The following is a 16,704-nucleotide window of genomic DNA, read 5'->3' as shown; positions in this document are numbered from 1 at the left end:
CTCTGGGCCTCCTGCCTCCAGAGTGTGGGGACTTCCCTCCATCCCTGTGACTAACAGGCCCCAACAGCCACAGGCACAGGTTCCACATTTCCAAGGCAAAGAATCTGACTGGTTCTTCTTTAGTCTAGCATCCACCCTGCCCGACAGGCAGGAGCAATGTTCAGACAGAGAAATTATAAGCCAGGCACACATCCCAGATGCATCTACAGGAATTAACACTCCCAACTCCCTATTTTTTTACATTTATATGTTAAAATATGCAATATTAACAGTGACACGTCCTTCTCTTCCACCCTTGTGCTTCAACCTGCAGTTTTTGTCTCAAGGGAACCTGTAGTGTTTGCACACAAGTTATCACCTTATTAGATACCTGTTCTGCCCCTGCTTTTCTTACCTATTGTATTTTGGAGCTTGTTTCTAATCAGTGCTCAGAATTCCCTTATTCTTGATTATAGCTGTACAGTATTCCACCATCTGGAGCTACCAATTCCTTTAACAAGTCTACTGTGGACAGACATTTAGCTTCCAATTCCACCTCCCTACTTTAGGGCCATCATGAGGAAAATACACAGTAATTTCTACTTAAGAACTTAAAAGAGGATGCAAAATTGTAGGTCTGGACTGAATATGGTTTATGTATTTTGTTGGTCAACACCCAAGTCTTCAAAAATTTTTCTGAATTAGAAATATTTAAGACAGAAGATAAATTAAATTTCTAGCTCTTCTTGAAATAAACCTAAGATCTGGCCATACCAGTCAGTGTTCCCATATAACTGTCGGCTGCTGCCAAGTGAATCAAGGGGAATGGGTGACATGTGCCCTCTCCGTCTTGTTATTTGTGTTGTTACTGCCTGCCTGACTGCTGCCACCTCAAGGCAGGAACCACTGCTCCTTCGCAGGCACTGTCCTAAAGGGAGAGATGTACTCTCAGTTAAGGACCGAATGAAGGTAAGACTAGAAGTGGCTATTCACTTGTTTAAGAAACATTTATTAAGCCCACAATGAACACAGAAGACACCCTGGTGCCCTCACAGCACATTCACACTAGGGTCTGAGACCACCGCACGAACTCTGAGTGGCACTAGCCCAGGCTCTGCTTTCCGAGGTGGTGAGGGGCATCCTTGATGCAAGTACCATGTTAAGAGACATCCCTCTCACACATCCTGGTGCGGGACTACAAGGCCTTGATGACTAAAGAGCAAGGGCAAGAGGTTGATGAAGCAGCACCCACCCTGGGCTCCGTCCTTGGGCCAAGCAGGAAAAAAAGGGCCAAAGTGGGGGCAGTCAGGGGAGATGGTGTGTCTGCCCACAGATGTCTGTGGCAAGCCACAACCACCAAGATTCTGTCCTTTGTTCAGGAACCCCCTGTGAGCCTTCCGCTGTAGTCCAATTTCATTACACACACTGCTTGAAAATGCCTCCCTTCCTGAGAGGAATGCTGGAATGAAGCACCTACTCTTCCCTGCAGGGGCCCATCTGAACAGCAGGCCCTTGTTAGAAGTGCCTGTGGCAGCCATTCTCACACCCCCGCAGACGTGGTCCCCCGCCCACTAGGGCCTGTCAATGGGTCTTGTGTCCACCCAGCCCAGTAGACACTGGCAGGCTGAGGGCTCCTTCTTGTCGTCATAGAGCAGCCAGTCACTACAGACAAAGAGGCTTCGTACAGCAGCCATGTTCAGGTTCCTGATGCCTGTCCCCTTTTGTAGGATAGATCCTGTCCTTTCGGATTTCAAGGCTGGGCAGTCTGGGTCCTCCAAGACCCCAGGGGGGATGCTGGTCTCATATCCCCCATCTTGGTGCTTGAGTTTCATCCTTTCAAGATGAGTTTGAGAGCTTTAAGCTCATCCTGGTTGAGGGGGTTCAGGTTAAAACCCTTCAGCTCTGGTTTGCCTATGGGGAGAAGACAATCCATCAGCAAGGCGGCCTCCTGTGGTCCAGCCCCCTGCTGACCCTGGACTCAGGCCCGGGAAAGGGGCTTATACTGCATTTAGGCTGCCAAATACTTAGCCTTTGAGATCTTACGGGAAGGGCCTTAAATTCTGAAGTGCACTGATGGAGGCACATCGACACCTGCTGAGTCATCAAGAACCTGCAGTCATGACTCTGCAGCCCAGAAACCTCCAGATTTCTGCCAGACCTATGACCAGTCTGGAGTGGATAGGTTTACCTGGAAATTCAGCTCTGACCTGGACCACCTAACTGAGGCCTCAGTCAGAGCTATCCTGGGGCCTGGAAAAGAACTCATGAAAGGAATAAGAGCCCACAAACTTCTTTGTCCATTCCATTTCTGGGGGGCTATACAGCTTCAGTGCCACTCACATGCTGCCCAGGCTACAGGCCCCCTGGGAGGGCATTGCCACCCCTCCCCTGCAAGGTGTGCGTTGATGGTTCTCTCCCCTCTCCAGTTCCCCCCAGGCCAGTACCTTGGACCTCAAAGAGGCGGTTGACCTTCACTTTAAGTTGCTTCCGGAGTCTCTCTATTTCCTTATCCAGACGATCCTGATCTGAAAAAATGAGGTGGCCAAACAGAGGATGAGGTTATACTACAGACTGAACGACCCAAAGGGAGTCAGACACCAGCCTCTCCCCAGCCTCCTTGAGAGCAAGGGCTTGTAGCATTTGGGAAGGAAAAGGGTACTTCAGAGACTAGTTGTGGAAAGAACTCAAGGCTAGAGAAGGACTGTGACCTGTTCAAGACTGCTGACTGAGCCCAAGAGAGGGCTGAACACACCAGTCCGGGCTCTCAATTCACTGACCTGTTTTCATTATGCAAAGTACCCTGGGCTGCTCAGTGGATGGGGATGGCAACATCAGGATTTTAGGCCACTCTCCCACAGTGAAATTATAGAAAATTCAAATGTAAGAACAAAATGAAGAATCTAGACCCAGTATGCCCTAAGACGGAAGAAAAAGGAAAATGGGTGGCTAAGGAATTTTTCAAACCCAAGTGCATTAAGCCGAGGGTTTTTTAGAAAAACACGATTGTCAAAATGTGACCTAAACAATCAATGGGAGAGCCTAATGCTCAAGCTGAACCGACATAACCATAGAGAACAGAAAAGGTTCTACTATAAGGCACTGCACCGAACGCGAACTGCAGTATAAGTGGAGGCACAGAGTTTGAAGATGCAACTGATTGATGTCACCCAACTCCACCTGCTCCATTTCCACATGCTCACAAGTGACATTCTGGCTAGTTTGTCCTCCCCACAGACTTTCATTCTTTCTGATGGGGAGAAGCCCTTTCTGGCCTGGGCAATAGTTCTAATTCTCACTGTAAATGAGCAACCCCAGTCTCTCATGAGCTTGTGTAACTTGTGCTGATCCCTGGGAACCAAGGATGATGATGTCCCAGAACCCCTCTAGGGTTTCAGTGGACCGAGAAAGCTGAGGACCAGATCCTCAACGCAGGCACACGAACCCCTCTGAAAGCTTCACCTGAGTGGCCTCCAGCCCACCAAACAAGGGCAATGACAACTCACAGTTTTATAACCATATTAATGCATATTTTTCAGCAGAAAAGCTAGAAACTTCTCCTAACTGATACGGTTTCCTTTGCTAGAGTTTTTCTTTCAACAGAAGTAGACCCATCTTCAGGAACTAAGGCAACCTTGCTGGTGGTTCTCTCGGCTTGTCCATTTTCAAGAGTAGAAAAGAGGAAATATGAATAAGCTGCCCCTTTCCCAGCCAAGGACCAACAGCCTGGCCTTTTGCCTTTATGATGCTCCTCCAAAGAGCTCCAGGATGGTGGCTGTGAAGATATGAGTAGCGCTGGCGGAGTGCCCAGGTTGTGGCAGACCCTGGAGGTTCATTCTCCCCAAACATCTATTTTCAACCCAGTCTCTACTGCAGGGTATGTGAAAAAGAAAAGCTCACTCTGCCAGGCTCTCTTATAGTTCTGGATAGCCATGCGACTTAGTTTTGGCAAATGAGATGTCAGAGACCCGAGGAGGACAAACCTTATTTCCAAAAGAGAAGGCAAGGCCTTATGTGGAGAACGCCCGTTACCTTTCCTCGGCCTGGCACATGGCCAACAGGCCTGCCATGGTGACACACACCAGGAGAACATGCTGAGGTGACACTGCTGAGCAGTAGCGCCCTTGCTGGACTGCCCACCTCTGGGCACTTCTTACGTGAGAAAACCAGAGTCCTATTTCCTTAAGCCTCACTTTTCTGAGTTTTCTGTTACTGCAGTCCAACTCACTGATAAACAAGAACTATGCTAAGCACATGTACTGTTTTTATCTCAACTTGAAACAACTGTGCTATGTACATGAGGAAAAAATTCACAATGACAAAGCATGGATTAGAACCCACATCGGTGCGAACCCTTTCACACAGCCACCTCTCATCAAGCTGCCAAAAGTCTGACTGTCAGTTTTGGGTTAAGACCAAGGCAGTGGGGGGCCTGGCCCATCCCTAGGGGGACTTACCTTTCTCAATCATTTCCTTCGTTTGCGGGTGCGGCATCTTGATAAACATGTTCCCAAAGCAAACCATCACATCTGAAATGGCAAATGGTCATTCCTTCAACAAGTATTTGTGAGCACCAACTATCTGCCAGGAATTGTTTGAGAGGCTGAGAACATAGCAGAAGATGATCAAGTTCCTGCCTCTGTGGAGCTGACATGAGAGTGAAGAGGGAATAAACAAGCAACGAGATGATGTGTCAGACCCTGACAAGTCTAAGTGCTGTAGAGGAAAATAAGGCAGGATAAGAGGGACGGGGAACGCCAGGTGGTCTGAGAAGGCCTCACTGAATCTGTCACACTTGGGCAGAGACAAAAGGACCCGAGCGAGTGATCCCTGCAGACCTCTGGGGACAGGGAGGCACAGGGAGAGGCAACAGGAACAGCAAAGATCAGTGATTTGTGGGGTATTAGGAACAGTAAGGAGAGCAGTGTGGATGGAGTCGATGAGTGAGGGGGGAGATGATGTTGGAGAGTCCAGGGGGTCTGGATTACATGGGGTCTTGCAGGATTCTGAAGTTTACTCTGGTGAGAAGAGAAGCAATTGGAAGGTTTTAGGCTTTCTGATGCACTTTAAACCCTCAGCCCTCAAGGCCTTTCTTTTATGGCCTGACCTCTGCCCATCTCTTCAGCCTCGTTACATGCCCCTCCCCACTTGTTTACTCTGTCACAGCGACGTGGCCTCATATAAAGAGCCCCCACCTCTCTAATACCTACCCCACAACCAATTCCTTCAGCTTTCTCAGAATTTTCAATTATATATTTACATTGTCATATCTACAGAGCACAAGGACAGGAACCACACTATTTTCAGACACACCCAGCAATTTCCAAGTTCCTTCATCAACGAACTAGCAGCTAATGGCCTGTCATGTAAGTGAGCAGCTAAAGCTCTGAGCAACGGTCTGTCAGACCTGCAATATTTTCTCCCCCACCTCGGGCTGTGTCACTTACCTGTGGCCTCCTGCCTGGTCTCAGAAGGAAAACTGCACAGGCCTGCAGGGCTGCGGTGACAAAATCCTGACTTACCAGAGAGGCTGAGATCCTTCTGCAGGGCCCTCAGGCCCTCCCGGTTCTGATTCCTTTTGGCGTCCAGGTCCACAATCTGAAAAGCACAAGGGCAAGAAAGAACTCAGCTACCTTCAAACCAACCAGGGGCTGTTAAAACCTAACAGAGATAACAGGCATCATTCCTAAGTTAGTTCCAACATCCTGCCTAAAACAGAATGATGTATGAACGTATCTCTTCCCCTACTCAGCTTCCAGGTCTTTAAAGATAACTCTTTGTGAGGTGTTTTCCCCCCAGAGAAGGTACTGGCAAAATGCTCACTAAACAATTTGTTATCATCCACTGGACTGCTAGTTCTCAAGCTTTTAGGCATTTCAGAATCACCAGCGGAGTGGAAACCTCTCCCTGGACAAGCTCCTCCAGCTGACTCTGACCTAGTATTGTAAGAAACCCAATAATACTAGCAGGGAGGGGCCACTGAGAAGGTGGTAACAACGCAATAGCTACTACTAAGGAAGTGAGGAGGCAGTAGAGCATACTGCTTGTGAGCACTGGCTCTGGAGCCAGAATACCCAGGTTTGAATCCTGCTGCCCATGTGAACTGTGTGATTTCATCTTCATCTTTACCCCTCTGCAAAATGGAGATACACACTGTACCTACCTCATAGGTTACTGAGCCAGGAACTAAATGCGTTAGCACAGTACATACTTGGCAAGCGTTAGCTGCTATTACCACTGTCACCCAGCACACCGCGATGCAGTGCTTAATTTAATGGGCATCTCCCCAAGTCTTCCCCTTCTCTGTAGATACCTGAGCAACCATCCAATCTAACTAAAGCTGAGTGGTCATGAATCATTTTCAACTCCTCGTACAACCTCAACCTGTATGTGTAACAATCAGCAAGGACTACTAAATGTAGGAGGACATCTCCAAAATGTATTTCTGACCTGTCTGCTTTTCTCCATCATGTGATCCAAACCCGTTTCTCACCTGGACCTTGACGATGGTCCCTCATAGGCCCCTTTGTCCCGCTATGTTCTGTGCTGGACACAGCAGCCAGAGGAATCCTTTTACAACCTAAATCCAATGATGTCATCCTGCCTCCCACCATGAACGCCCTTCAAACACCTAGCACTTAAAACAGAACAAGACTCAAGCTTCCTGGACAGGTCTACAAGGCCCTCCAGGACCAGGGCCCCACCTTTCTCCCGCGTCCCCACCCCTGCCCAACAACTCAGACCCCTTTCCCTCTTCTCCCTTCAGGATCTTGACCGGCTCAGCGCATCCAAAATCAATGGGATAAGGGTGGGTGAGAGGGGACAGGGAAGAACTTCTTTTTGAAAAAGGTGTTGTGGCAAACCACCCAAAGCGGTAATGGGACAGATCCAGAGGGCATGGTAAGGGGCAGAGAAAGGATGGAGAGAGAAAATCCCTGACACGGAGCACGCGCTCCCTTAATACATGCGCGGCGCTGGGCCAAGCGTTAACCCACCTCATCTCACAGCCACCCTGTATTTTATAACCCATAGCCCACCAGCCCATGCCAAGTCGCGGCGAGCGGTGCTGGCCCCGCGCCCTTGACTACAGCGCTCGCCAACAGGCCTCAGCCACCGAAGCCGGGCCCCAGGGCCGCAGACGGGCCTCCCACCTGCCGCTTGTCCGCCAGCACCTCCTCGGCGAGCTCCTCCACCTCCATCAGGTACCGCAGCACCCGCTCCGCCTCGGGTGACAGCATAGTGCCCCCCAAGTCCCACTCTGTGCTCCTACGACCAGGTTCAAGCTCCGCTGCGGCCGTGTGCACGCACACGCAGCTCCGAGAGGGCTCCAGCGCACATGCGCAATTACAGGAAGAACGTGGCGCGCAGGCTCCAACGCACGCCCTTCAACCAGACCCGAGAGGCGGGGCCTAGCTTTGGGGAACGGGGCTGGAGCACCCCCTGCAGGCCCAGAGAGAGCCGTCTGTTGCGCTGCCTCTTAACACCCCCTTCGCCCCTTGTATTTCTTGAGCACCTACTATATGCCAAGATAGTATTTCTTGAGCACGTGCTATATGCCTGAGAATATAGCAGCGAACAAAACAAAGTCTCTGTCTTGGTGCAACTGTATCCTGGTGGGAAATACCAACAATTAATGACAAAACAAATAATTACATACGATGACAAGCAGTGATGAAGGCTTTAGAGAAAAACAAATCATTCATCTCCTGTTTGAGGAACACTGAGGAGGCCCATAAATCAGCATGACTTGTATACAACTGACATCTTCAGTTTCTGTACTGTAAGATGAGAGTGAATAAAAATCCCCCTCAAAGTCTCTCCCCAGGACTAGGAGACAGGAATTATTCTTAATTCAGTTTGACCATTGAGCCCCTGTCTTGGGCCTAAAGTCCAGAGTAGTTCATCTAGACCCAAGGAAGGGGCTGGAAAACTATGGGCAGTGAGCAATGAAGTGCCAGGTCAGAAGAGTTTTTCTGTTAAGTGCTGGAAAGCAAATCTGTGGGCAGTGGAATCTTGGAGGCAGCCAAAGAGAGGCAGGCAGGTGGAGAGTGGCTGCCCTTTAGAACCAGAGGGCTTCCTAAAGATCTTTGTGCCCAAATGCCTCATTGTACAGCTGGAAAAACCAAGGCTCAGAGAGCAGCAAGGACTTTAAAAAGTCCCCAGCAGACTTGATACTAGAATTGCAACCTCTTGCCTCCCTAAGTTCAGGTTTTATTCTCTTTTCCACCACTTGTAACCAAGTCCCTCCTTACCCTTGCCCTACTTGAATTTCACAAAAACCTTTGTACAATGGGTTGTTGCTGTGCCATTTCACAGCTGTAGAGTGAGGCAGGAGAAGTGCAATGCCTGTTCACATAGCAAATCAGAATTGTGTGTCTACAAGCGTTCTGGCCTTCATACCATAGCCATCTCTGGACCCTGGAAGAAAACCCACGTTGCGGCCCTAGAAGTCCTAGTAGCACCTCCTCTTTGCCTGGCCTTTGGCTTCCTTCAACTGCCAGAGGCAGAGCTAATTTTCCCTGCCCCCACTCTCCCTGGGGAAGAAAGGAGATTCATTAAGGATTTCTCATTGAGGGTGAATTTGTTGCCAAACCCAGGATGTTTTGTGTAAACACCTTCTGTTTTAGAAATGCAGGCACAGGCCCTGTGACAGAAGAGGGAAAGGAGAAACAGGGTTCATCTGGGGCCTGAGCCCCAGTACCAGGTCTCTTCCACCTTTGGGCCCAAAGAAGGCTGGACCAGGCTAACCCTCTGACCCCTGGAAGATGGGCCTGGATGGGAAGGGTTAAAAGAGACTCCCAAATTGGGAGATTTTTGGCTGTGACTGGCCCTAGAGAGCACCTCTGGCCACTGGAAGTTTGGGGAGAGAGGTCATATGTTTCTTTATGTTTCAGAACCAACTATTTCAAAAATACTTATTGACTGCCCTGGCCCTGTTACAGGGATTCCACCCTGAGTAAAACCAGACATGGTCTTTTCCTTCAGAAAGCTCCCAGGCTGGAGGAAGAGAGACAATAAACACATGAACAAGAAAATATTTCATATGTTAGGTGGTGATAAGGGCTATGGAGAACAGTAGAGCAGGGTGAGGTGGAGAAGGGATGATGGAGGGGCTGTTTTAAATAAGATGGTCAGGGAGGACTTCTCTGAAGAGGTGACACTGGAGCAGAGATGTGGAGAAGGTGAGGGGTGAGTCATGTGAATATCTGGGGGAAGAGGCTGCTCCCTCTGCCTACACTTACCCCTGATGTCTGCATGTCTTCCTCCCTCACCTCCTACAAGTCTTTGCTTAAATTTCACCTTCTCAGTGAGGCCTACCATGACCACTCAGTTTAAAATATACAAACTCCTGCCTCTCCCACTACTACTGATCAACTTCCTCCACTCAACTCTTTTTCCTTTTTTATAGCCTCTGTCACTTCCCAGCATTCTGTCTAACCTATTTTTTTGTATTTATTGTTAATTTACCTCTGCTAGAAAGGAAGTTCCACAAGGGCAGGAATCTTTGTCCCGTTTGTTACTGATGTATCCTAAATGCCTAGAACAGTGCCCGGCCCATAGTAGGTGCTCAATAAACTTTTAAAAAAAAATGAATGAATGATGAAAAGAGTCAGAATTCTAACCAAGTCAGATTCTTTCTGAGGCCAGGCTCTTAACCTCTATGCTAGAAGTGGCAGGTGGGAGTGGCAGATCATACCAGGCCTTGTTGGCTAAGGTAAGGGGATTGAATTTTGTTCTCAGATCAAATGAGAAGCTACTAGAAGATTTTGATCAAGCACAGGACATGATTGGGTTCACTTTGTGAAAGCCCCCTCTGGCTGTGGTGATAAGATGGGCTAAAAGGGGCAAGTGTGGTGTCCTGCTCTGGGGGTTCAGGGGTGGGAGGGTGATGATGGGGGCTTGGAGAGGTGACAAGGCTGTGGCTGCACTGTGGCTAGGAACAGTGAGAAGCTGGCTCAATATCCCAGTTCTCCAGGCAGCCTGGGTGGCTACCCCATGGGCTCTGGCCTGGGAGGAGTCCTGGCCAGGCCTCCCAGCTGCTAACAGCATGCCCCTCTCCCACAGATGGACAATTTGCTCTCCTGGGTGGTCCCCAGCTCCTCCCTCTGCTTCCTTTGCGCCCTTGTGGGCTTGGCAGGTGGAAGGGAGGCCTCCACTCCCTCTCTTCCCCTGACCTAGAGAATAATCCCTTATATTCATGTGATTCTCCTTGTGCCCTCACTGTATCCTCCCACATCCCTGGGTAATGCAGAAATCTGATTCCCATTGGACAGATGAGGACACGGAGGCCCGGAAAGAGGATGGGATGCCCCCAAGGTCATGCAACCAGATGGGGACACCAGGTGGGGTCTGGTCTCCCAACTCTCTATGCCTCGATTTCATCAGGCAACAGATGGTCCCATGGCTTGACTTGAAAAATCTTAAGTGACCTCAAAGAGACTACAAGCCCAGATCATTCCAGGCCTCCCTGAGCTGGCTTTACTACTACCTTTAATACTAAATCTATTCATTTCAAATTTTAGGAGTAGAATCTTCTTAACAAAAGTGCAAAGATTACAAAGAAGAGTAAAGTGTTTTTTTGACACCCCTCTCCCCACCTCAGTTCCCTCCAGAGTCCCAGTGTGGGTGTGTCTTTTCAGAACTCTGATAGTTACTTAGAGACATTGTTAGGAACCCAGAGGAAATATGCAGGCCTGTTGTGTGTGTAGCAGGTAGGAAGGTGGACAGAGGGTATTGCACACAACTGTAACTCCCTGCAGCCTGGTTGCTCTTGGACCTCTTTGACTGGTATATTTAGATCTCTCTCCTATTTTTGGACAGCTGCAAAATATTCTATAGTGTATAACCACCATAGTTCACTTGCTTATATAATTTTCTAAATTATATTTTATAGTTATTTTTCATGCACTGAAGTATGGAGGGTTGAATTAGTCCCACCTCTCAGTTCCTGTCACATGGTCATGACTTAGTCTGCCAGGGCCGTCTGCTTTTATACTATTTTCTCCTTCCCCCCTGCCCTGACTCAATTCTGACCTAAGTGAAACCCTCTCAGCAGTCCCCCGGGAGGTCCCCTCCAAGCCCTCTCAACCAATACCCAAGAGTAGCCACTACTCCAACATAGAAAACCATAACATTCGTTTTGCTTGTTTTTGAACTTTATGATGATGGAATCACAGTGTGTGCTCTTTTGTGTCTGACTTCCTTCACTCAACATTTTGCTCATGAGATATTTCTCTATTATTGTGTGTAGTCGAAGATATCTTACTCTCAATGCTGTAGAGTATTCCATTATATGACTATACCACAATTAAACCATTCTGCTGTTATGGACATATGGTGTTTTCCAGCTTGGGGCTTTCAGTCACAAGGATAAGATTGACATTCATGCATGTACCCTTCCCTATTGTGATAAGGCTCAAATGCAAAGCTTAGAGTCCAGTGAGATTGTATGGAAGGGTGTAGCAACCTAAATCAGGGAGTGGAGGTGGAGGAAGCTTTCTTAGAAAGTGGCATTTGACCTGAGATCTGAGGATGAATGGGAATAAAAAGCAAATGGAGAGGCTGGGTTGGGGTGGGGACCAGGAAACAGCAAGTGAAAAGGCCCTATAACAGGAGGGAACCTGGTGGAAGGTAGTGTGGCTGGAGCCCAAGCAGAAATGGAGAGCGGTGTAGGAGATGATGCTGAATGGCTAAGCAGGATCTAGGGCACAATGGAGTGCCCAGTGGGCAGAGCAAAGTTGGAAAGTGGACTCATTCACTCAACAAATAATTGTTGGACAGCTTCCATTAGCCAGGAGCTGTGCGAAATCTATGAACAAGACAGACGAGGTCTTTGTTCCCACTGAGCTCACAGTCCAGGGGCAGAGGAGGAATGGCCAACCTTTATAGGGGTCACTGGACTGAGCGCTTTCCATGCACTGTCTGGGTTGATCCTCACCACCACACTGTGAAGTAAGACACCCATTTTATTGAAAAGGAAACAAGTCTAGCAAGGTAGAGTGATTTACCTATCTATAAGGAGTCTTCAGGACAATTTTAAAAGGCCTTTAATGAGCTCTTTTACTCAGTGCTGATGTGGGTAGTATAAATTAGTAGAATCCTTAAAAAAGGGTGTCTATCAAAAGTATAAACACACATACCATTCCATTGGCAAGTCTGTTCATTCTACAAATATCTAAAATGATGTGTCCACACAGTTATTCACTGAAGTATTGTTGTAACAGGCTGGAAACAACCTAATTGCTCATCACTTAGGGGATTGGTGAAGTAGAGTAGCCCCCTTACCCCTGGGGGGTATGTTCCAAGACACCCAGGAGATGCCTTAAACCATGGATAGTACCCAGTCCTAAATATACATGTTTTTTCCCATATATACCTACCTATGATAAATTTTAACTTATACATTAGGCACAGTAACAGATTAACAATAACTAATGATAAAAGAGAATTATAACAATATACTGTAATAAAGTTATATGAATGTGGTCTCTCTCAAAATATCTTATTATATTCTACTCATCCTTTTTCTTGTGTGGTGTGGGATGATAAAATGCCTAGTGATGAGATGAAGTGAAGTGCATGCTGCAGGCATTGTGATGTAGCTTTAGGCTACTGTTGACCTTCTGACAAAAGTCGGAAGGAGGATCATCTGCTTCCAGACTGCAGCCAACCAAAGGAAACCCACGTGGAAGGTGAAACTGCAGATAAAGGGGGGATTACTGTAGATTATCGTCCATCCGTGCAGTGGAATGTTGTGATTCCATGAAAAAGGGAGGAAGCTTTCCCTGCACTATATGGAGCAAGCTCCAACAGTGCTATTATGAGAAAAAAAGGCAAAGCATGGAACTGCATATAATTAAGCTATCATTTATTTCAAAATGGTGGGCTTGGGTATAAAGATAAATAGATGAGAGAGGAGAGAGAGAGAGAAGGTGGGGGGGGGGAACTGGTATCACTGGTTGCCTCTGGGAAGGGGAACTTGCGGCTGGCAGACAAGGTAGGAGAGGCAAATGTGTCCCCTTTGTACCTCTGAATTTTGAACCATGTGAAGGTATTAACTATTTAACAAATAAATAAATAAACACAATTGTTTAAAGGACTTTCAGATTCTATAGGGAAGAAAGAAACATTGAAACAGAGAAGACATCTCAGTGTTGCTGAATTGAAGATGTCTTAGTGACTCCCTTGTCTTAAAAATGAGGAAACTGAGGTGCAGAAGAGGTGAGGTGACTTGCTCAAGGCCACTGAATGAGGTGGTGGCAGAATCACTACCGGCTGTCACCCAGATTGTAGACCTGAGCCCTGAATGTCACAGCTGGCTCGGATCACTTAGCATCTATGTACCGAGCTCTGCTAAATGCTGAGGACATAGGGACAAACAATATAGGCAAGACTGCTGCCTTCCCAGGCTTTATATTGCAGATAAGAAACAAAGAAATACGATTGCAACATCATGTAATGATAAATGCTGTGGATAAAAAATAAGGCAGGTGAGGGAATAGTGTCAGAAAAATTACCAGGAAAAACCCTCTGAAGAGTCAACATTTTAAAAAGAAAGATGGAGCCTTGTGACTACTTGGGGGAACAGCAGGAACAAAAAAAGCCTGGTGGGAGGGAAAAGGGCGGTGTGTTAAAGGAATAGCAAAGGGCCAGTGTGGCTGGAACAGAATGAGCAAGGGAGAAGGAGGTGAGATGAGAGGGGAGAGCTGGAGAGAGACTGTAGGTAGGGCTGAGGACTTTGGTTCAGAGTGAAGTAGGAAGTAGTCAGTGGTCGATTTCTGAGCACACACGGGGCCTGATCAGAGTTCTCGTTATAAAAGGTTCCTCTAGCGAAGGGTGGAGATTGACCATTAGGGAGGGGAAAGAGGGGCTGCAGGGAGCTCAGTGTGGAGGCTGGTATAGTCCAGTTGTTCAGAAGGGAGGTGACAAGGCCATGGCCTGGGGTGGTGTGGTGGGGAGCAGAGACTGGTCTCCCCATCTTTGCAACAAGGGGGTCTCTTAGGGCCTTTTTGGCTCTGGCATTTCAAAATTTGGTGAATAATATCAGCACGCACAATTAAGTGCAACCAAGCCCCTATTTTCTTTTCTCACAATCTCTAGGTTTCTTCTCTTGGATTCCGAGTCTGAACAGAGCCCAGTGATATAAGGCTCAGAGCAGGGACTCCTGCCCACCCCCATCACTGTCAGCCCCACTCCTGTCCCCATGTCCCAGGGACAGATGGGTGGGCAGCAGGAGGCAGCTGGGCCTCCATGCCTGCAGGGCCCTGGGGGAGAGAATTATCTGAGAGTTCATAACCCTTCTCTGCCTTCCAGATCTTTCATTAAAAGCCCCAAATGTCACAGCCCCAAGAGGCAAGAGTTGGAGGGTGTCAGGGGAGGGGCAGGATGAGGTGTTTTTCTGTCCAAGCTGCTGCCCACGTTGGGGGCAAGCCCTGGGGTGCTGAGAACTCCAGTGCTAGAAGCAAGAAGCTGTTAGAGCTGAGGCTGAAAACTGGTGGCGCTGAGGCCCTGTCTGACCCACTGACCTATTTACTTGGCCTGAAAAGTATTTGAGGAAAAAAATGGAGCCAACATTTAAAAATCAAGAGATTTTACTATAAAATTCAGACTTCTGGCTTCTCTTGAATAATTAGAAAATTTGATCATACTGATAGCCTATTCCCAGATTATAGCATTCAGCAGTAGCTGAGTAGCAGCTATCCTTATTATTTTATTTTATTAATAGTAAATATATTCACATTTCAAAAAAAATGATAAACAGGCATATAATAAAGGCTCCCTCCCATCCTTATTCCCCTTCTGCCCAGTGCCCCCTTCAGTAATCTAATTTTCTTAAGTATACTTCCAAAGTTTCTTTATGCATATGCAAATACAAATGTAGATTATTCACCCAGCTTTGTCCCCTCTTCTGTCCCTTGCTTTCCTCTAAAGAGACCTCTCTGTATTAGGAGGTAGAGAGCTTCTTCATCTCCTTTACTGCTATATGCCATTTTGTTATCAGAAAGTCCATGATTTATTTAGCCAGTCCTCTATTGATGGGCATTTAGGACATTCCCAATATTTGCTGTTAAGAACAATGCTGTGTTAATTATCTCATGCATAGTTTGGAATGGGAACTAAAGGTATATTATTAGAAACTGGTCCAAGCAGAGGGTGCAGTAGGCACGGACTGAGCTCTCAGCTAATTGAGGAAATATGATGAGGGCTGTTTCCAAGAGTGATTCCCAACAAAACCCAGAGACCATGACCTTGGGACTAAGGAAAGCCTCCCAGATTTGCTTCTGCCACTTGGTAGATATGAGACTGCCTTGGGCCTCAGGGTCCCTCTCTGTAACGTGAGAGAGGGGCTCAGGGATCTGGATGAGATCTCAAAGGGCCTGTCCAGTTCTGATCAGCTGTGGTCCACCTTCTCCCTCCACACCAGCCAGACCCAGCCTCTTCTTAGTCCTTGAATGAGCCTGGCTCAGTCCCATAATAGAGCCTTTGCCCAAGCTGATCTGCACCTGTCTCCCACCTGCACCCGAACACCACTTCTGTATTCCCTTATTGGTCCTAGTCTGAATCCCTGGTCTCTGATCTCAGACCACTCAGAGCACCAATTCAGACTTGCTCAGGGCAGAGTCCCTTCTACAGTACCACTGACAGGTGGGTCACATAAACCATACTTCAGACACCTCATCAGATCCTTCCTTTGTGTCACTTCCCCCAGCTGCCTGGAGTTCTTGAATATCAGCTTTGCTACTTGCTAACTAATGGCCTTGGGCAAGTGACAGTGCCTCCCTGAGATCCAGTTTCTTACCCCAAAAATGGCCGGTTTGATGATAACATGTGGCAATATCAGTAAAGTTGTTAGCATGGCTCCTGACACACAAAAGGGCTTGATAATTCTGTAATCATTGCCCTGTCTGAATCAGTTACCTTGTTTTATAAAGTGAGGAGAATAATGGAGCCTATTTCATAGTTTTTATCATGAATGAATGAATGAATGAGTGGTTTTTGATACGTATGAATGCCAGGCACAGCACTGGCACAGCACTCAGTATACTTGTTGGTGAAGATTTGTCCCAATTCTTATGGACCTTCCAGGCAATTTCAAACAGGCAAACATAAAAAGAAATTGCCAGTGTACTGATGTTAAGAAGGAAAAGACTAAAGTGCCATGGAAACTCATAACGGGAGTATCAGGGAGATTGTTCTGTGGGATCAGGAGCTGGGCACAGTTGGGTGAGAAATCCAAGAGGGCTTCCTGGGAGAGACATCACCCCAGTTAATTAACATTAATTATCCTCATCACAGCCCTAGGGTGAAGGCACTGGTAACACACACCCAACAATTTTACTTTATTTTTCTGAAGCTAAGAGAAACTGAGTGACTTGCCCCATGATCATGGAGCCAGGAAAGAATGAGGTCTTGAACCCAGGTCTCCTGGCTCCAGAGTCTCAGACATAAAAATGTGTCTTCTAATGCCTGTTTGAACAGGCTGACCCTGGAATGTGGTGAGGCATGGGAGGTAGAGGGGCTGCCTCCATTTGGGTGGGGTCCAGTGAGAAGGCAGAGATTCAAACACATATAGAACAGGCTCAGGACCCTAAAATGGGCTTGGGGTCAGAGCTTCCCTGTGCCCAGGGTTCTATGAACTTCATGAGTTTCCCTGGCTAGGGTTGTAGGAGATAAAGAAAAGGAAGAGATACGGCTCCTGCCTAAATCACATTGGGATTTGAACTCCCC

General features: G+C 47.5%; 1 protein-coding gene across 2 annotated transcripts; it reads right to left on the bottom strand.

The window, feature by feature from the left end:
• Window positions 1-974: 974 nt before the first annotated feature.
• On the bottom strand, window positions 975-7,326 carry PDRG1 (p53 and DNA damage regulated 1). 2 transcript variants are annotated; one of them, XM_073236753.1, is made up of 5 exons: window positions 7,128-7,326; window positions 5,424-5,574; window positions 4,434-4,505; window positions 2,424-2,504; window positions 975-1,890 (listed from the first exon to the last, which is right to left on the bottom strand). In XM_073236753.1, the coding sequence occupies exons 1-5, from the start codon at window positions 7,212-7,214 to the stop codon at window positions 1,808-1,810; spliced, it is 474 nt and encodes a 157-aa protein (XP_073092854.1). In that variant the 5' UTR covers window positions 7,215-7,326; the 3' UTR covers window positions 975-1,807. The 2 variants fall into 2 exon arrangements, with proteins under 2 accessions (XP_073092854.1, XP_017516115.2); XM_017660626.3 differs by having other exon boundaries at window positions 5,499-5,574.
• Between the last annotated feature and the right edge of the window lie 9,378 nt (window positions 7,327-16,704).

Source organism: Manis javanica, chromosome 5, assembly GCF_040802235.1.
Source record: "Manis javanica isolate MJ-LG chromosome 5, MJ_LKY, whole genome shotgun sequence".
Classification (NCBI taxonomy): Eukaryota; Metazoa; Chordata; class Mammalia; order Pholidota; family Manidae; genus Manis; species Manis javanica.
Note: the sequence above shows the minus strand (reverse complement) of the source record. Positions and strands in the feature narration are given on the sequence as shown.

What these genes read in the sequence shown, in the direction of transcription:
- PDRG1 (XM_073236753.1), bottom strand. Translation starts at nt 7,214, where the DNA reads ATGCTGTCACCCGAGGCGGAGCGGGTGCTGCGGTACCTGATGGAGGTG. An exon ending in TGCTGGCGGACAAGCGGCAG is followed by an intron (nt 5,575 to 7,127) that starts GTGGGAGGCCCG and finishes TGTGCTTTTCAG; the next exon opens with ATTGTGGACCTGGACGCCAA. An exon ending in GACCAGGCAGGAGGCCACAG is followed by an intron (nt 4,506 to 5,423) that starts GTAAGTGACACA and finishes TTGCCATTTCAG; the next exon opens with ATGTGATGGTTTGCTTTGGG.